General features: G+C 41.2%; 3 protein-coding genes across 3 annotated transcripts in view; all 3 read right to left on the bottom strand.

Annotated features, from left to right (window-relative positions):
• LOC141443938 (uncharacterized) overlaps window positions 1–21025 on the bottom strand; it is a 43781-nt gene that overhangs the window by 14681 nt on the left and 8075 nt on the right. The window lies entirely within an intron of this gene.
• Window positions 4726–6389, bottom strand: LOC141443704 (enhancer of rudimentary homolog). Its single transcript, XM_074109053.1, has 3 exons — window positions 6208–6389; window positions 5944–6129; window positions 4726–4890 (listed from the first exon to the last, which is right to left on the bottom strand). The coding sequence occupies exons 1-3, from the start codon at window positions 6208–6210 to the stop codon at window positions 4726–4728; spliced, it is 354 nt and encodes a 117-aa protein (XP_073965154.1). The 5' UTR covers window positions 6211–6389.
• On the bottom strand, window positions 7817–13034 carry LOC141443703 (uncharacterized). The gene is made up of 2 exons (XM_074109052.1): window positions 12885–13034; window positions 7817–12012 (listed from the first exon to the last, which is right to left on the bottom strand). The coding sequence occupies exons 1-2, from the start codon at window positions 13032–13034 to the stop codon at window positions 8041–8043; spliced, it is 4122 nt and encodes a 1373-aa protein (XP_073965153.1). The 3' UTR covers window positions 7817–8040.

The raw sequence follows: 21025 nt of genomic DNA, 5'->3' as shown, positions 1-21025 counted from the left end.
ATATTATCGTATCTGCGTAGTGTGTGACACGCTTAACTGACGTTGTTTTGTTTAGATTTAGGTTAATACCTATCCGAACCAAGTATAGGTTTGGAACTTTAGTTTAATTGCAGTCAATGTATTAGACTTAACACTTTTTATTTTAGTTAAAATAATTTTATTAAATTTAGAGAAAAAACTTATTTTAAGCCAAACTCCGCCAGGGCCGGATTTAGAGGTTTGAAAGTTTTGGGCAACTAGCAGAGATCTCTGTAGCGAAAAGACTGTTACTAAAGAAAAAAGAAAACAATTTTTCAACCCCTATTTTGGGTTTTTTTATCAAATGAGGCTGAGGCTATAGCTTTGCGTGCCCTTTCTCTAAATCTGGCCTGGCATCAATATGTAAACTAAATTGGACCTTCGCACAATCATAGTAAAGTTCACTTTAGTATGAATAGATGTTTTGAAATACGATCCTAAACGTATTATTGTTGATGTATTATAATTTATATTAGTATTATTGCTTGCCAAATATTATGGATGAACCATGACTTGTTTTTGAATATCATGTATTATAACCACGTTGAGATGATTAAGATTTAATTCGTCGAATTCTTATTACGTCGAATACTTAGTTCGTCGAATTTTTGTTTCGTTGTAATGCAATTCTTGGTTCAGTTTAATGAGTTAAAAAACGGCCAAGTGCGAGTCGGACTCGCACTGAGGGTTCCGTACCGAACGCGAACCGCTAACGTGTGTGTAAATGCGTTATCTATTTTCTGTTTGTAAGTAGTTATTTATTTCTCTGATGACTTTAAATTTAAGAATCTCAAGTGATTTAAGTCTGATTTATTTTAAGTCGAGATAATGAAAACGTGGTCACTCACATTATTACTTGCATTTATTTTTGTATTGAATTGTGTATGAATGTAAATTTTGTATGTATCCAAATATATAAAGTGCTTTTAAACTTTATTTTATTTCGTAGATAAGCTACCCTGGTGCCACATGAGGCCTTATTGTGTAATAAACACACTTGTAATCACAACCGTTTTTCACTCTTTCTGTCACAGGGCGTAAGAAAAGGGTAGAAATATGGCATCTGAGCCTATTACGAAGTGCAAAATTCGAACTTGAAGATTGCCGTCCCGTTTATGCTTATATTATTTAATACGAGAGCGAGAGGACGGTACGATACGAACTTTTAGTAGTAGCCCCTCTGGGTATCTAATAGAGAAGCTGCTGTATTCTTTACAGCACAATCGAAGTTTCTCAACTCAAATACTGACAATAAAAAGTTCAACTGACACTGAACTAAATATACCTATTATAATATATTAACCTGAACATAGTAAGGGCGGTTTCATAGTAGCGCTTGTAACCCCCGAAGCAAAAAGAGGTGTGTTATAAGTTTGACCGCTATGTGTCTGTCTCTGGCACCGTAATCTTAAACGGGTGGACCGATTTGAATGCGGTTTTTTTTATTTGAAAGCAGGTTTTTAGGCGATGGTTCTTAGACATGTTTCATCAAAATCGGTTCAGCCGTTTTTGAGATATTAAACTTTGAAGTGACAAAGTCGGAGGTTTTCCAACTTTTTGTTGGTTAGGTTATTTCTGCGTGTTTTTTTTTTGCTACGCGTGTTCAACGCTAGGAGAAAATAATCGCTGTATGTGCCTACAAGCGCTGCCAAAACGTGCTTATACGCGCAAATAAAACGCTAGTCTGAAATCCCCCTAACGTCATTCGAGTAGCATAGTTCTCTAGTAAACATATTTTTCCTCCTGCAAAATGCCGCGTTCCCAAAACACCGCATTTTTCAAAATACTACATTCTCATTATACCAGATAAAGAATAATTAAAATAAGAATATGGTGCAACGAGAATCTGGTAAGCTAGAAATTTGCTAAATAGGTAATGTAGTTTTTAGAAAATGTGGTATTCTGGAAACTTGCTATTTTAGGCACGAGCGAAATTTTTCAAACATACAGACAATCAATTATAATGAAAACAACAAAATTTTATTCTGAAAAACTTTTTAATCCTTACAATTAATACTTACAAAGAACTATTTAAACTTATAATAGAATCAAATCAACATAGAAATACTATCTGTCATAGTATTAGGGCAAAATCAAAGGTCACATTTTGAAGCGATGTCAGCTTGGCGGCCGCCCCGCACGAGCGAGTCGAGTGGAACGAGTAATCGCCCGTCGCACGCGAACACTCGCTTACAGCCGAGCGACAAAACTACACTCGCTTCTCGCTGCTCGCCCACTCGTTTCTATTTACTCGCTCTACTCGCTTCTCGCTCATCGTCGGCGGTGGGACAAGTGCCTTAGGAACTGGATATTTTGAACCATACATTTTGGGAAACATTTATTATCAAAACGCTTGCGCGTCAACACAAATAAAAGTGAGAGGCTCTCGTAAGTTTTAGAAGAAGTAAGATTGGATAATTACACAACTAACTTATACAAAGTGTCAGTAAATCTTGTACGCTGCTCAGAAGGATGTCTGTCAAAGTTTACGAAATTAAATGCGTAAATGAATGTTTCGGAGTGTGGCAGTTACCATGTCACAATCACAGCACATAACTATTGCTGTTATTGGATTACTGGTTGCCATCAGGGACGTTACGGAGCTCCGGTTCCGTGAAGTCGGAACTTCAGTTTGGTATTACGCATCCGTTTGGGTTCCGGTTCCGTTTCTTTTGAAACGGACGTTTTCGGATGTCGATGCTAAGGGCGGCGGCGGCGCATGAGGGGCGTACATCAAGAACAAACGGGTTTTCATACCAGTAATTCGCACAGCGGCCACGCCGTACAAAATACGCGTTCTTGAATCTACATAGGCACGACGATGTCTGTACACGCGTCAATGTGTGCGTAAGATACACAGGGCTGACTACCGCAAAAACCCTAATAAGTGCTAAGCACTTATAAGGTATGGCTATTCGCAAAATTATTGCTCCTGTACTTAGTGCCGTGCGGCCGACATACATCGCGTCGCGCACCGACTGCTTTCCTGCGGTTTTCCTGCAATCTCCGCTTGAGGGGTGGGGTAACTCGAACCGGTGCGGGGCGGAGCGTGGCCATTCTGTACTATTATATATTCTGTGACATCGCCCCGGCCGTTCTGGTTTTGACGATAGAACCACATCTGTAACATCCCGGTTGCCATAGTGGTCCGATGGAGTTTTATTTAATAGCTACATTATTACACTGGCTTAGATAATGATCTTTAACAAACATCCCTGTCAAAATATATTAAGAATTGAACATATATAAAAACTAGCTTTTGCCCGCGGCTCCGCCCGCGTGGTATTCGGATATCGCGCGCTGTTTCCCTCGGGAACTGCATTTTTCCGGGATAAAAAGTAGCCTATGCCACTCTCGGCCCATAAACTATCTCTATGCCAATCACGTCGATCCGTTGCTCCGTTACGGCGTGAAAGACGGACAAACACACAAACACACTTTCGCATTTATAATATTAGTATGGATGATACAATGAAATGCAAGATTTATCCCAGCACTTAACACCATGTCTTTTTGTTGCTATTTCTATACATAGATGATTTAGTAACAGTCCACAAATCATAGGTCAATCATAGAAGCATTGTCTAAGAAGCAACTGGTCTAAAAGTGGTCCTAACCTGTTTGTGTCAAAAACTTGAAAATGTATAGGTTAGAGTTTAGTAAAGGCGCCTCAGCCACGCGGAATAGGAGCTCCGCTGCGGAGCTCCGTCAAGTTTGAGTCAAACACTTTTAGACCACTTGCTACTTAGACCAGATGCTTTTTAGACGAAATTATACTATTACTAACCCACATTACATTAAGAAAATAAAAAGCACTATTTCTGAAATTTCAAATGACATGAACATATCAAAGTTGTAGTCTTGTGAAACCAACGCCACTACATAATATTTGTTCAGTTTTGAATCACACAAAACATCATTTTAAAATTAATTATATACTATGTTCAAATTCTCAATAAAAACTTACAATAATACCGTAACTAAAGTCTTCAATTTATATTTCTAGATAAATGGAGCATATTCTCATTGGTACTCCTAGACATAGCACAGTAGCATAGCATACTTTTTGATAACAGTCATTAAACTTAAAACTTTAAACTAGGCACCAGTCATGGACAAGAACCAATAAAGTTAATTTTTCCATTAACCAAATATTAACCCTCAATTAAAAAGGTAGAGGCGATTTAGCGACCACATGCATTGACTTGGAAATGCAACCTTATTGTTTTAGCAATAAGTTACAATATCCATTGTATTTATTAAAAATACTACTAGCTTTAAAAATATCCTTTGTCAGGTATGTATTCGATAGCTGCTTTTGATTCTGTGGTAGTATGCTCCAATGAATGGGGCCTTATAAACGGTTAAAAAAAAGACCCCACTGTTTTACAAATAAACTAATAACACTAAGATAACTGATGATAATAACCAGGGATGTAACGGATGTGGTTTTATTGGAACCGAAAGCGGAACCAGATGTTTTCAATTTAGTATATCGGAACCAGAAACAGAACAGTGATAAGTGGACGAGATGTTAAGGGTCGGGTCTACTAAACCTGAGGGTCTGTTGCTTAACGTTTTTGACACTCGCGATTTTTCGTGTCTCTGTCTCTCAGCTGAAATAATTTTTTTATCTCTCTCGTCGAGTTTAAAAAAAGCAGTCTCGGTCGTTAATGCGATCTCTATGGTTAGATAAATTTTATTTATTTAATTGAAGACTTTAGATATGACTATGACTATATTTATATCGCCTTCGCCAGCAGCTGGCTGTGCGTCACAGTACACATAGATCTTCTCTTTGATCCAATCTTTGTTGTACGGAGCATAAGTGTTCGTCGACTTTTGATACACCAGACAACTGAGGTCTGCAAGCTGGAAGAATAATATGTCTAAATAAGTTTTAGTTAAAATATAATTTTAAATTTGAATTCAAAAGTTTTTTGCTAATGTACTTGCATTAAATAAATAAATAAATATAATGGGACACTTGACACCAATTGACCTAGTTCCAAAGTAAGCAAAGCTTGCACTATGGATAGGCAACGGATAAACATAATTATATAGATAAATACATATTAAACATCCAAGACCCGAGAACAAACATTTGTGTTATTCACAGAAAGTATCTGCCCCGGCCGGGAATCAAACCCGGGACCTCAAGCTTCGTAGTCAGGTTCTCCAACCACTTGGCCATCTGGTCGTCTAATTCTTCTAAAGTACATTTCCTTCTTGTCATCTAAAGTACATTTCCATACTAAATTTCAAGTCAATGCCATTAATCATTAAGGAGTACTGTCCTTGGAGACAATCTTGGCTGAACCACCAGGATGTCACAGCCAGATTATTTTATTGTGACCACTGGAAGCAGGGAAATTCAGCAGCAAAATTTCCCTCATACATACATAGCCAGTTAAATAAAAGCTTGAAAAACATGTGCGATGTTTAAAAAATGGATGATGTTAACTAGTAGTTAACCAAATAGTACAACTAACTAGAAAACTTATGGTTAATTGTGTTACATGATGGAATAGAATGTTTTATGATATTTATAACTACCTACCAGCGTTTAATGTCCCTCTTTTTCAGCTAAACTTGTGCAGGGTTTCATACATAAATGGTAAATCCTTCTAATGTTATTAATGCGGAAGTTTGCAACTGTGTGTCTAAAACATCTGGACAGATTTCAATGAAATTTGGCAGTACATAGCTGATCATTTGAAATAGTACACGTAGGCTACTTTTTACCGAATCTCCCACGGGATCAATCGTATAAATCTCATTCGCTGGGTATAGTCATGAAATAAGACACTGTTGTTTAGCAACATCAATAAAGATCACAACGTAATCTTTGTGAATTCCATTTCAATTGATTTATCGAATTATTTAGCGAAGCTGCGGCTAAACACTAGTAATTGATATATTTACCTGATCAACGAAATCGAAGAGCTGCGAAATGTCGTAAGTGATAGTCGGCGAATTAGGATTTCGCCTCTTCAAATGCTCCTCGTATATTTTGCATACTCCTTCCATGCACTCATTTACGCTCTCATAGTCGGAGTAGGTCCTAGTTTCTGGCCTAGGGCCTGGCTGCACCAGCAATATTGTGTGAGACTGGAAAAAACATAACCTCATTTGCCGCCATTTTTTTCACCAAAACAATTTTATCAGTAAAACATTGATTTTACTTACCATTTTCAAGTGAAATGATGCTCAAGGACAGATATTTATAGAATATTGCGCTATAAATGCGAGATTTAGATGAAAATTGTTGAAGAACAGTATTAGACAAAAATTATTACGCTACGCTCAACAAATCGTGTACTTTCTGTTTCTGTGCATTCTGTGGTTGGTTCGTTTTTTTCGTTTAGGAACTGTCATAGAGTAACATATATTGGGAACTGTGAGGAACTGTCTGTAGGAAAGGAAAAGGAGGTAACGCTAAACGCATCGCTTGCTTGGTATTTGTTTCTTAAGGTGCGGCCACATGCAGTCGCTCGACGCTCGTTCTCGTTTCCACTTTACAGCATCAAATCTGGTCACGTGACATATAGCGATAAAGCTGAAAATGTGCTTTATCGCTGGAAATAAAACTTAAATTTCGGAAAAAACACGTATATTTTTCATTCACTCCAATTTCTTTAATTTGTACTACTGCCACGATTGCCACTAAAGGATATTAAAAAATTAGCTTCCAACACGAAGATGATTCCTGCAAGCAGCCATCTTGACGCTGCTGTTCAACACGGCAACTTAATGCTACATTTACACCCTTGCCGAGGCCCCTTGCTTGTTTGCGAGAGGGCTTGCGAGGCCTTGACGTGGATTTCGAAGTTGCTTCGGCTCTTGTGTTGAGCTTGGCATATTTTTATTTAAAGAAAAAGATAAAATTTCTTAGGTAGTCCAAGCAGTCAAGCTATCAAGCGCTTGCTGCAAGTTCCTTTGATCTATGTTAAAACCGACACCGGCCCGGATCAGTGGCAGGCAAGCGCTGGCAAAAAAAGGGCCAATAACACGATTGTGTTCCGAGAGCTTGCCGAAGCTTGGCGAGTGTGTAAATGTAGCACGACGCTACTTCTTTGAGTCCCGGGAATTTCAAAATAGGGTCACGAACAGAGAGGCTACTACGAAATTCGAAAATCGAAGTTCGCATTGTAACGTCCCGCTGACGCTTATATTAGTTAATACGAGGTGAGAGAAATGGTACGATACGAACTTCAATTTTCAGATTTATCACTGGAAACGAGCGTCGAGCGACTTGCATGTGACCACACCTTAATTAAATTGAACATGTGCAGTCTTGGTTAAAAAGTAACATTTACTTTTATCTGGGAAATTTTGCATAAAAAAAAAGAAGTCTGTCATGAGGGATATTGTAGCTTTCTATTGTATTAGATTTTTAAATCAGCTCAGTAGTTTCAGAGATTACCCCAACAAACAAAGAAACAAAACAAAGTTGAGATATTTTCCTATTCCATGGATTTTCTAAAAATCTTACCCTAGTGCACCTCTATATTACTTTAGGTCCATATAAGCAAATTTCAAGTCTCTAGCACCAGTAGCTTTGGCTATGCGTTGTCTGTCAGTCAGCAGTCATGGTACTGTTCCGGTAGAGTTAGATATAGAATTATAAATAAATCAACCTGAAATTGAATTCACTTTTGCTATCCCCGCGGGAGTTTTACCTTTTCCCGGAGAAAGTAGCGTATGCCAATCAGGGATAATGTAGCTCCAATTGGTAAATATATTTTTAAATCAACCCCTGTTAGGGTCCTACGGGACGTTAAATAAAATCGTGGACTGTAAATTAAGGCTGGTTTAATAACCGTCTAATAACAATCAATATATAATTAATTTTTGTAATAAAATAAAAGATCGTCCAACGGCGGTGGAGATCGTATGGCGAGTGGTCGCTGCCGGTCGGAGCGACGATCGTGACGTCGCCGTGTCGTCCTCCCGCACGCCTCGTCCCGTGCGCAAGTCAAGCCGGTTCTCAACATGCTCCCCGGGTTGAAGTAGAAGGCTTCAAAAATCTGGAAGGGGGCAGATATTATTAAATGCCCTCCGAATGGTGCCTCTCCTTGTCTTTATCTCGGCGACTCTAGTGACGCCGTCGCTGCCAGGGTAGAGCTGAATGACTCGTCCTAGAGACCAGAGTAGTGGTGGAAGAGCCCTTTCCTTAATGAGGACAAGCGAGCCCAGTTTCAGCTCCCGAAGTGAAGACTGCCATTTAACCCTTTGCTGCAGGAGATGCACGTACTCCAAAGAGAAGCGGTTCCAAAAATGTTGCTTTAAAAGCTCGATCCTTTTGAAGCGCTCGAGGCGATTGATGTTCGTATCAGTCACTTGTGGATGAGGAATGGACGAAAACGAGCGTCCAATTAAAAAGTGTGCAGGAGTTAGAGCGGATAAATCAGATGGATCAGAGGAGAGTGGGGTAAGAGGACGAGAGTTTAAGACAGCCTCTATTTGAGCGAGGCATGTAGCCATCTCCTCGTAGGTTAAATGAGTGGTTTGAAGTAACCTTTTAAGGTGAAATTTGGTGGAACGCACGCAAGATTCGGCCAAACCATTAAAATGGGGCGTATATGCCGGTACAAACTTAAATTCAATGCCTTCTTGAGCCATCTGACCTTGAAGGTCCGATTGAACTAAAAGTTTCGCTAACTCGTTACAAGTGCCAACAAAAGTTGTGGCATTGTCGGACGTAATGCTTTGAGGCTTCCCCCGACGAGAAACGAAGCGATTCAAGGCGGCAATGAACGCTTCGCAAGACAACGACGTAACGAGCTCGATGTGACAGGCTTTTACAGAATTGCATATGAAGATTGCCAAATAAGATTTTATAAGTTTGCAACCTCTACCTTTTTTATCGGCTATCAACACTGGCCCAGCGTAGTCGACGCTACAATGTAAAAAGGGATACTCCAGTTCCGTTCGAGAAGCCGGTAACTGGCCCATGATAGGCTGTACAGTTTCAGCTTTATGCCTGAAACATGTAACACATTTGTGAACTATATTTTTCGATAGGTTTTTGCCTCCTAAAGGCCAATAAGTCTGCTTTATATTATTCAACAAAAGCTGAGGCGGGGCATGTAAATATTTTAAATGATAGTGAGCGAAAAGAATTTTAGTAAAATGATGCTTACTACATAAAACTATGGGGTGCTTAGTATCGTAACAATAAGAGGAATTTGCTAGCCTACCACCAACACGAATTATATCTTCAGAGTCGATAAAAACACTTAAAGAAATTAATCTATTTTTGTTAGGTATTGCCTTACCAGCTTTTAGAATAGCATATTCTTCAGGAAACATTTCAGATTGAGCTTTACGTATGATTAAATTTAATGAATTTTGAAGGTCCTGAATGGAAAGAAGACCAGTAAATTTTCTGGTAGGATTACGACAGTTGTAAATAAACCTTTGTAAATATGCTATTGTATTTTGTAAGTGAGTTAGTTTAGATTTATTTTTGATTAAGTTAGATATTAAGTCATCCGTGTTAGTTTTATTATCAAGCGCGAAAGAACAAGTAATCAACTCGGGTAGATCGTGTCTCTCGTTTACGTTGGGCGTTTTAGGCCAAGTGGATTCAATCTCTGTCAAATAAGTCGGCCCGGACCACCACAATGATGAACAGCTGATGACATCAGCCTTCAGCCCACGAGAAACAAGATCCGCCGGATTGTCCTTCGACGGTACGTAGCTCCACGTGTGACCTTCAGTGCTTTCCTGAATTTCATGAACACGGTTGCGAACAAAGCTTTTGAGATTGGTTGACGGTGTATTCAGCCAACCCAGTACAATAGTAGAGTCACACCAAAATCTACATTTTGTGATCTGTATGGTTAAAGATGTTAATGTTTTATTACACAGCCTTGCAGCCAGCAAAGCTCCGCAAAGCTCTAGGCGGGGAATTGTCGTCGGTTTTATTGGTGCCACCCGACTTTTTGACGTCAAGAGGTGGACCTTGATAAGACCTGACTTACTTACAGAACGAACGTACACACAGGCGCCGTACGCCCGCTCCGATGAGTCTGAAAAAATGTGAAGCTCGTGAACAATAGAGTCTTCGCTGAGTACCCAACGAGGAATTTTTAGCTGGTTAAGAAGAGGCAGAGTGTCGGTAAACGAAAACCAGAGCCGTTTTATTTCGTCTGGAACCTCGGTATCCCAAGAACACTGCTCTATCCATAATCTCTGCATTATGATTTTTGCCTCCACGACACATGGGCCCACGAGACCTAGTGGGTCGAATATTTGACTGATGACAGATAAAATGTGACGTTTTGTAATTTTTTCAGGAAGTTCGATATTAATGGAATAACTTAACAAGTCCAAATCTGAAATCCAATTTAATCCTAACGTTTTTGAAGACACCTGTTTATGGGTATTAGAAATATCTAATACATTTTCTGATTGAGGGGAAGAAGGGGATATATTGTCAAGGATTATCTGATTATTGGACCGAAATTTTCGTAAATTGAATTTTGCTGATTTTAATGTGTCAATGATACCTGTACAGAGATTTATGGTACGATCAATAGTTGAAGAACCGCCCAAATAATCGTCGACGTAGAAATCTCGTTGAATAGCCTGTTTAACGTCGTTATTAGGAGCGCTAGCGGCTAAACTAACCAAACACTTTGTGGCTAAGTACGGAGCTGATGCCGTCCCATACGTCACCGTATTAAGAGTGTAAGTTTTTAAGGGTTTTGTTGTGTCATATCGAAAGATGATTTGTTGAAGAGAACGTTGGATGGGGTTAATTTCGATCGCTCTATACATCTTCTCTATGTCGCCGGTTACGACATATCTGTGTTGACGAAAACGCAATAAGATAGAATAAAGATCTTCCTGTACAGTAGGACCGACCATCTGAATATCATTAAGCGAAATTCCAGAAGAAGAGGCAGCAGAAGCATCAAAGACTGCACGAAGTTTTGTAGTAAGGCTAGACTCACGAATGACACCATGATGAGCTATAAAATAAGAGACCTGTTGAAGACAGCTAGACGAAGGCTCCTTGTTTTCGGTCATGTGACCTAAGTGTTCATATTCACGCATGAACTCCATGTACCTATGTTTGAAGACAGGCTCTCTAGCAAACTTACGCTCTAAAGATAAAAAACGGCACTTTGCTTTTTGAAAGGAATCGCCTAAGACTGAAGGATCATCCTTCAGCGGCATGGTCACTACAAAACCACCGTCATTGTTGCGCGTAGTGTTTGCTAGGAAGCTCTGCTCGCATGCACGTTCCTCAGGAGACAAGGAGTGCTTGGCTGCTACAGTGTCAAGTTCCCAGAAACGCGACAAGTCGGGATTGGGCTCCTCGTTTAAAAAATGACAAACAGAAGATGAAGACGGTGCTTTAAGACGGGCGACGTACCCAGACACCAACCAACCCAGTTTCGTTTCATACAACTTAGGTTGATTCTTACCTAAGTCTATGGAATTGTTACATAAGACGGACCAAAATACGTCAGCCCCGACCAAGATGTCTATGACTGACGGTATATTAAACGAAGGGTCAGCTAGACTTATTCCCATAGGAAGAGGAATATTTTCGATATTTATAAATGAAGACGGTAAAGCTTTGGTGATCTGAGGTAAAATAAGACAGTCGACAGTAAGGCTATAGTCAGAGTAAGACGACTTCATAGTAAGGCTGCAAGACTGTGTAATATAAGAAGTATTATTATTTATACCTGTCACCGTGGAGCTCGCACTACGTCGCGACAAACCCAGCTTACCGCAGAGCGATTGCGTTACGAAGTTGGCCGTGCTGCCGTTGTCGAGCAGCATTCGAGCAGAGTGCGCGGCGCCCGCGCTGTCGATCACTTGCACGAGCGCTGTGGATAGCAAAACGTGCGAAAAAGTAGTAGGCTGTTTTAAGATGCTCGAACTAGCAAAATTATTTATGTTGCTAGTCGAGGGAATAGGAGGTTCAGGTATTGATCGAGGCTCATGCAAATGTAAGAGAGTATTATGCCTTTTTTGCAATATTTACATGGTACAAGATTGCAATTGTTTTCTATATGCCCGGGACGTAAACAATTAAGACAGACCTTAGTTTCTTTGGCCTTATGAATACGGGTTTCAATAGGAAGGGCTCTGAATGTTTCACAGTTAAATAGAAAATGATTTTGATTGCATAGGGGGCATGTAAATATTTTTTTATGGTTTTTATTAAATTGATGGTTTGTTGTTTTTTTGTTATAATTATTTTGATTATTTGTAGCTATAAGTAGATTTGTATTTGTTTTATATGATTCTGATTTATTTAATTTACCTTTACTTTCTTGCAATGTCTCCAATAGAACTGCTCGGTTGCTAAGAAAGATAGTAAACATTTCTAAAGAAGGTGGATCAGTGAGCGTATTTCTGTATTCTTCCCATACTCTATGAGTGACACTATCAAGTTTTTCGGCCATCATGTGAATTATTAACGTGTCCCAATGCTCAGTAGGTTGATCTAAAGTAGACAATGCACGGAGATTTTTATTTGTGACATCAATAATGTGTCGTATAGACGAATATGATTCGTTGCGCATAGGCTCAACGTTAAAAAGTTCTCTGACGTGATTATTTACTAGCAACCTCTTATTGTCGTACCTACTGCACAACAATTGCCAAGCGGATTCATAATTTTCGGATTTGAAATCTAAGTTATCGATGACAAGTAAGGCGCTCCCTTTTAAGGAAGCACGAAGGTAATGCAATTTATTAATGCTATCGATGTCTTGTCTCGAATGAATTAAGGAGGTGAATGTGTCCCTAAACTCGAGCCAGTGTTGATAGTGACCATTAAAGACGGGTAAATCAATTTTTGGCAATCTAACACAATTGTTTTTAAAAGCGCTTGCCTGAGCATCCTCGTAGCCCGATACGTCGAGCGCGTCGCGGCGCGGGGTACGCGCGCCGAGCAGCGCGCGCGCCGCCGCCACCAGCGAGTGGTACTGGGCCTCAAACTGCTCGCGCTCCACTGCCTCTCTATCGGGTTCATCCGAAAGCATTTCGATGTCGCTCTGTAATTTATCAAATTCCGCGTATAAGGCATCGAATTTACTAAACCGACTTTCCAGGTCCAGCAGTTGTAAGCTACTAGGTTCTTTGCAGGTTTTAAAGACCTTAACGTAGTTACTAAAAATCGTAAGCTTTGATTTCATACAGCTGCGTTTTTTAATCATCTTTTCGTCAGCCATAATAGCGGTTAGCAACAAGGTGAAATGAAATGCGCAAGAAAAATACTATTTAAGATGAATGCAATAAAGTGCAATTAACTATGAGGTGAGAACAAAGAATCAGCTGCGTAAGCGACTTGAAGCCACCGGCCGGCTAGATCGGGAAATAATAAGAAGCGATAGATTGGCGTAAACAAGTTCCCGTTATTCGAGATTTGCGCTTTGTGCAAATATATGCTTTATTATTGAAACGATTGTATTGAATTTGCTTTGAATAAGCTGGAAGAATAAATAAATTTGATATTAAATGCAAGTTTTGCTATAAAGGTTTGAAATATGAATAATACGGTTTAATGAAATTAAACTGAAATGCGAAAGTGCGTAAAAGTGCTCACTGAAATAGAAGCTGTTTGAAGTTCAGGCATATAAGGGGAATTTTGATACCACAAATTTTCGATGAAGAGGGAAGGATAGACAGGAAAAAATGGAACGAACTCACTCGATTGCCCAATCCGTCCACAAGTGAGATATTCCTCTTCTCCAAAAGGTTCCTTCTAGTTGAAGATGACTCGAACATTCGATGGGTCCAAAGTCCGTCGTGCGGTCGACCTCCGAGCGACCTCCGTGGCGCTTTTGTCTTTCGGCGGGTGTGGTTGCTCCTCGAATTACCCACAACAGGATAGATGGAGATGATCTTGAAGTGCGCTTCGACTGCTGAAGACCACAACTGAAGAGCTTCGAGACGCGGACGTCGCGGCGGGCAATTTTTTAATCGAAAGATCAGACGGTGAGAATCCTAAAGGACCAATGTTAGGGTCCTACGGGACGTTAAATAAAATCGTGGACTGTAAATTAAGGCTGGTTTAATAGCCGTCTAATAACAATCAATATAATTAATTTTTGTAATAAAATAAAAGATCGTCCAACGGCGGTGGAGATCGTATGGCGAGTGGTCGCTGCCGGTCGGAGCGACGATCGTGACGTCGCCGTGTCGTCCTCCCGCACGCCTCGTCCCGTGCGCAAGTCAAGCCGGTTCTCAACAACCCAATGATGAATTACTTAAGTATTTCGATCTTGCGGAATTTTGCATTTTTTCTGTAGAAAAGCAGCCTATGCCAATCAGAGATACTGCAGATTACTATTACTTAGTGAAATAATTTTTAAAATCAGCTCCGAATTTGGATTGTCTTACTTACTTCTATGTACCTATCCTGCGGGAATTTTGCATTTTCCCAATCCGTTTATCCCTATACCGTGAGAATATCGGGTCAAAAAGTCGCTTATGTGTTATCCAGACGTCCAGCTACCTACATACCAAATTTCATGGCTCTAAGCCCAGTGATTGTTATTTCGAGATTTTATCCCTAGGTATGCCGTAGGAATATCGGGTCAAAAAAGTCACTTATGTGTTTTCTAGACATCCAGCTACCTACATACCAAATTTCATGACTCTAAGCTAAGCGGTTATTATTTAAGGTTTTACCTATCCCGTGGGAATATCGGGGTAAAAATAGCCTATGTGTTATTCCAGACATCCAGCTACTTACATACCAAATTTCATGACTCTAAGCCCAGCGGTTATTATTTCAAAATGTTATCCCTATCCGTGGGAATATCGTGATAAAAAGTAGCTTATGTCTTATTCCAGAGGTCCAGCTACCTACATACCAAATTTCATGGCTCTAAGTCCAGTGGTTGTTATTTCTTGATTTTATCCCTAGGTATCCCGTGGGAATATCGGGTCAAAAAGTCGCCTATGTGTTATTCCAGACGTCTAACTACCTACATACAACATTTCATGACTCTAAGCCCAGCGGTTATTATTTCAAGATTTATCCCTATCCCGTGGGAATATCGGGATAAAAAGTATCCTATGTTTTAATCCAGGTTATTAACTAACTTTTCGCCAAATTTCATCCAAATCCGTCTAGCCGTTTCAGCGTGAAAAAGTAACAAACATACTCACTCACTCACTCACTCACAAACTTCCACATTTATAATATACGTAGGATTTAATAAAAACGGCAGATTGGGCTAAAGTTTTGCTCGCGTTTGCTGCAAACTGGTAGCAGTTAGATTCTGCAAAGGTCGCAGTTCTAACCTAACCTACTTTTCTGGTAGGAGTTCGATTCTGCGGGAGTCGCAGTTCTATTCTAACCTAATACAAACTACTTTTCTAGTAGGAGTTAGATTCGGGTATGGTCGCAGTTCTAATCTAACCTATTTTATTTATATATTATATAATTATCGCAGCTCTAACTAACCTATTTTTCTGGTAGCAAATAAAAGGCTAGTAATATATAAGTGTTTGTTAAAAAAAATACGGTCTTCTTTGTTGACTGGACATTACGTTGACTCTACTTGGATTGTCACCCAAACTACATTTGCGTACCAATTTCAAGTCGATACCATTAACCGTTGAAGAGTTCCGTCCTGCGGTGACGATACTGGCCGGACCACCAAAATTTAACTAGCAGATGAGGTAATGTATTGTCACGGGACGTACATAATAATGCCTTATAACTAATAAGTATGCCACATTTAAGTCCGCTCCGCTCCGATTAGGCCTCAGCGAGCGCCCGCTGACTAAAAGGCCTGGCTCTACCATGAGTACCATGACACACTTATTTGTGGCAACGCTATAGTAAGTTACTACAATCTAGCAATTTTTTTTTAAGGTTTGTTATGTAAATGGTGAATTAATAGTCATATTGTTAATAATACTACTACTATTGTTGTTGGTTGGTTGCCTGGAAAAGATCGCTCTTGAGCGACTAGGTCGCCTATTGCTTACATTGTAATTTTCTCTATGTATTTCTGTATTGCTTACCTACTATTTTAGTATAGGTGCAATAAAGAGTCATTGTATTTTAACCCCCGACGCAAAAAGAGGGTGTTATAAGTTTGACCGCTATGTGTGTCTGTCTGTGTGTCTGTCTGCGTGTCTGTCTGCGTGTCTGTCTGTGTGTCTGTCTGTGTGCTGTCTGCGTCTGTCTTGTGTGTGTCTGTGTGTCTGTCTGTGTGTCTGTCTGTGTGTCTGTCTGCGTGTCTGTCTGCGTGTCTGTCTGTGTGTCTGTCTGCGTGTCTGTCTGTGTGTCTGTCTGTGTGTCTGTCTGTGTGTCTGTCTGCGTGTCTGTCTGTGTGTCTGTCTGTGTGTCTGTCTGTGTGTCTGTCTGCGTGTCTGTCTGTGTGTCTGTCTGTGTGTCTGTCTGTGTGTCTGTCTGCGTGTCTGTCTGTGTGTCTGTCTGCGTGTCTGTCTGTGTGTCTGTCTGTGTGTCTGTCTGCGTGTCTGTCTGTGTGTCTGTCTGTGTGTCTGTCTGTGTGTCTGTCTGCGTGTCTGTCTGCGTGTCTGTCTGTGTGTCTGTCTGTGTGTCTGTCTGTGTGTCTGTCTGTGTGTCTGTCTGCGTGTCTGTCTGCGTGTCTGTCTGCGTGTCTGTCTGTGTGTCTGTCTGTGTGTCTGTCTGTGTGTCTGTCTGTGTGTCTGTCTGTGTGTCTGTCTGTGTGTCTGTCTGTGTGTCTGTCTGTGTGTCTGTCTGCGTGTCTGTCTGTGTGTCTGTCTGTGTGTCTGTCTGTGTGTCTGTCTGTGTGTCTGTCTGTGTGTCTGTCTGTGTGTCTTTCTGTGTGTCTGTCTGCGTGTCTGTCTGTGTGTCTGTCTGCGTGTCTGTCTGTGTGTCTGTCTGTGTGACTGTCTGTGTGTCTGTCTGTGTGTCTGTCTGCGTGTCTGTCTGTGTGTCTGTCTGTGTGTCTGTCTGTGTCTGTCTGCGTGTCTGTCTGTGTGTCTGTCTGTTGTCTGTCTGCGTGTCTGTCGTGTGTCTGTCTGTGTGTCTGTCTGTGTGTCTGTCTGTGTGTCTGTCTGTGTGTCTGTCTGTGTGTCTGTCTGTGTGTCTTCTGTGTGTCTGTCTGCGTGTCTGTCTGTGTGTCTGTCTGCGTGTCTGTCTGTGTGTCTGTCTGTGTGTCTGTCTGTGTGTCTGTCTGTGTGTCTGTCTGCGTGTCTGTCTGTGTGTCTGTCTGTGTGTCTGTCTGTGTGTCTGTCTGCGTGTCTGTCTGTGTGTCTGTCTGTGTGTCTGTCTGCGTGTCTGTCTGTGTGTCTGTCTGTGTGTCTGTCTGTGTGTCTGTCTGTGTGTCTGTCTGTGTGTCTGTCTGTGTGTCTGTCTGTGTGTCTGTCTGTGTGTCTGTCTGCGTGTCTGTCTGTGTGTCTGTCTGCGTGTCTGTCTGTGTGTCTGTCTGTGTGTCTGTCTGTGTGTCTGTCTGCGTGTCTGTCTGTGTGTCTGTCTGTGTGTCTGTCTGCGTGTCTGTCTGCGTGTCTGTCTGTGTGTCTGTCTGCGTGTCTGTCTGTGTGTCTGTCTGTGTGTCTGTCTGTGTGTCTGTCTGTGTGTCTGTCTGCGTGTCTGTCTGTGTGTCTTGTCTGTGTGTCTGTCTGTGTGTCTGCGTGTCTGTCTGTGTGTCTGTCTTGTGTCTGTCTGTGTGTCTGTCTGTGTTCTGTCTGTGTGTCTGTCTGCGTGTCTGTCTGTGTGTCTGTCTGCGTGTCTGTCTGTGTGTCTGTCTGCGTGTCTGTCTGTGTGTCTGTCTGTGTGTCTGTCTGCGTGTCTGTCTGTGTGTCTGTCTGCGTGTCTGTCTGTGTGTCTGTCTGTGTGTCTGTCTGTGTGTCTGTCTGTGTGTCTGTCTGTGTGTCTGTCTGTGTGTCTGTCTGCGTGTCTGTCTGTGTGTCTGTCTGTGTGTCTGTCTGCGTGTCTGTCTGTGTGTCTGTCTGTGTGTCTGTCTGTGTGTCTGTCTGTGTGTCTGTCTGTGTGTCTGTCTGCGTGTCTGTCTGTGTGTCTGTCTGCGTGTCTCTGTCTGTGTGTCTGTCTGTGTGTCTGTCTTGTGTCTGTCTGTGTCTGTCTGTCTGTCTGTGTCTGTCTGTGTGTCTGTCTGTGTGTCTGTCTGCGTGTCTGTCTGTGTGTCTGTCTGTGTGTCTGTCTGCGTGTCTGTCTGTGTGTCTGTCTGTGTGTCTGTCTGTGTGTCTGTCTGTGTGTCTGTCTGTGTGTGTCTGTCTGTGTGTCTGTCTGCGTGTCTGTCTGTGTGTCTGTCTGTGTGTCTGTCTGGTGTCTGTGTGTCTGTCTGTGTGTCTGTCTGTGTCTGTCTGTGTCTGTCGTGTCTGTCTGTGTGTCTGTCTGCGTGTCTGTCTGTGTGTCTGTCTGTGTGTCTGCTGTGTGTCTGTCTGTGTGTCTGTCTGCGTGTCTGTCTGTGTGTCTGTCTGTGGTCTGTCTCGTGTCTGTCTGTGTGTCTGTCTGTGTGTCTGTCTGCGTGTCTGTCTGTGTGTCTGTCTGTGTCTGTCTGTGTGTCTGTCTGTGTGTCTGTCTGTGTGTCTGTCTGTGTGTCTGTCTGCGTGTCTGTCTGTGTGTCTGTCTGCGTGTCTGTCTGTGTGTCTGTCTGTGTGTCTGTCTGTGTGTCTGTCTGTGTGTCTGTCTGTGTCTGTCTGTGTGTCTGTCTGTGTGTCTGTCTGCGTGTCTGTCTGTGTGTCTGTCTGCGTGTCTGTCTGTGTGTCTGTCTGCGTGTCTGTCTGTGTGTCTGTCTGCGTGTCTGTCTGTGTGTCTGTCTGCGTGTCTGTCTGTGTGTCTGTCTGTGTGTCTGTCTGTGTGTCTGTCTGTGTGTCTGTCTGCGTGTCTGTCTGTGTGTCTGTCTGTGTGTCTGTCTGTGTTTCTGTCTGCGTGTCTGTCTGTGTGTCTGTCTGTGTGTCTGTCTGTGTGTCTGTCTGCGTGTCTGTCTGTGTCTGTCTGCGTGTCTGTCTGTGTGTCTGTCTGTGTGTCTGTCTGTGTGTCTGTCTGCGTGTCTGTCTGTGTGTCTGTCTGTGTGTCTGTCTGTGTGTCTGTCTGTGTGTCTGTCTGTGTGTCTGTCTGCGTGTCTGTCTGTGTGTCTGTCTGTGTGTCTGTCTGTGTGTCTGTCTGTGTGTCTGTCTGTGTGTCTGTCTGTGTGTCTGTCTGTGTGTCTGTCTGTGTGTCTGTCTGCGTGTCTGTCTGTGTGTCTGTCTGTGTGTCTGTCTCTGTGTCTGTCTGTGTGTCTGTCTGCGTGTCTGTCTGTGTGTCTGTCTGCGTGTCTGTCTGTGTGTCTGTCTGTGTGTCTGTCTGCGTGTCTGTCTGTGTGTCTGTCTGCGTGTCTGTCTGTGTGTCTGTCTGTGTGTCTGTCTGTGGCACCGTAGCTCTTAAACGGGTGGACCGATTTGAATGCGGTTTTTTTATTTAAAAGCGGGTTTTCTAGCGATGGTTGTTAGACATGTTTTATCAAAATCGGTTCAGCCGTTCAAGATCATCAGTTCTTTTGTTCGCTGGTGTAGGAATCTTAGACGCATAACGGGTATTTACTTTACTTCCAAACATATTTGGGACCTAAAATTTGAAATACCCATATATGCTATATAACTATGCAAGATTATGGAATTCTCGGCCTGATGCTGCAGCCAGGATATCCAGAATGCTAGTAGGTAAACTCTTGATAAAATCATAGCAGATATATCGTGTTTGGATTCGTTTCGATCAGTATTTGATTCTACATACAATGCAATGGTGGCAACAGGATGAGCTGATGCTGCAGCCAGGACATCCAGCACACTAGTACACTCTATTAAAAATAGTAGCACATATGTAGTGTTTGGATTCTTTTTGATCAGTATTTGATTCTACATACAATGCAGTGGTGGCAACAGGACGAGCTGATGCTGCAGCCAGGATATCCAGTATACCAGTATACTCTTGGAAAAAAAATAGCAGATATGTTGTGTTTGATTCCTTTTGATCAGTATTTGATACTACATACAAAGCAATGATAGTACAAGTACAGCTCTACGTAATGTCTTACGGAGTTTTTGCTCGGCTCGTCTTTACCGTGACACACTTACATATTTGCGGCAACGCAGGTACAATCTAGCAATACGTTTTTTTAAAAGGTTTATTACTATATAAATGTTTAAATAGTATTTTGGTATTTAATTGTACCTATAAGAATTTGTGTCAGTTAGTTTGCCTTATTGATGTAACATGTATTGTACCGTATTAATTATTTTAAATATTTTTTTACCGACCTATTTTGAAACCTGTTTGTTCGTTTAACGGGTGTGGCCTGTAATACGAGCAAAAATTAAACACTAGATCAAACAAGTATAATGGCAAATAGCCTTTTTGCTATTTAAGACCATAAGAATTTGTGTCAGTATCCTTATTATCTATACCGTTCTTTTTAGTTTTTTTTTTAAGCTGACTGGTTATGAAACCATTTTGTTCGTATAGAATATAATCTTCATAAACACTTTCTAAAATCATATTATCCGTAACGTATTGTGCTGTAGTGTGGCAATTGGCCACTTTCAGTGTTTAGCAGTAACACAATAGTTTACTGCTACATAATTGCATATTGCTTGTATCAGCGACAATCATAGTGTATATAACCTAAGTTTGAGTTAATAAAGAGGCTCTCTTTACGCACACCTACAGCTAGCGTCTTATTGACCACAACGTACAATCACCCTTATATTACAGTGCCATGAAATTTATTATGATTTATATGTGCTGTGATAGGAGACTGTGTGCAAAATATCTAGGTCGATTGCCTCGATTGATCGCGTGGACCTATTCAACAGGTTTGTTTCTTGTTGCAAACGCTGAGAAAAGATCAAAATTAAATAGACTTTTTCAAATCTTTAAGATTGTTATTTTTACTTTATATTTACGATTTATGTCACATGAATATTTTGCGGTATTATTTTTAGGAGGAATGCTCAGTGGAGTCGTTTTTTTTCATGTCTTACTGATTTTAGACCTGATATTTTGAGAGTCCAATGATTGTTATCTTCT

The sequence above is a fragment of the Choristoneura fumiferana genome, chromosome 28 (genome assembly GCF_025370935.1).
Source record: "Choristoneura fumiferana chromosome 28, NRCan_CFum_1, whole genome shotgun sequence".
Classification (NCBI taxonomy): domain Eukaryota; kingdom Metazoa; phylum Arthropoda; class Insecta; order Lepidoptera; family Tortricidae; genus Choristoneura; species Choristoneura fumiferana.
This window is presented reverse-complemented; position numbering and strand designations above follow the sequence as displayed.

What these genes read in the sequence shown, in the direction of transcription:
- LOC141443704 (XM_074109053.1), bottom strand. An exon ending in TCTTCGATTTCGTTGATCAG is followed by an intron (nt 4,891 to 5,943) that starts GTAAATATATCA and finishes TTATTCTTCCAG; the next exon opens with CTTGCAGACCTCAGTTGTCT.
- LOC141443703 (XM_074109052.1), bottom strand. Translation starts at nt 13,034, where the DNA reads ATGCTTTCGGATGAACCCGATAGAGAGGCAGTGGAGCGCGAGCAGTTT. An exon ending in CGGGCTACGAGGATGCTCAG is followed by an intron (nt 12,013 to 12,884) that starts GCAAGCGCTTTT and finishes ATATTGCAAAAA; the next exon opens with AGGCATAATACTCTCTTACA.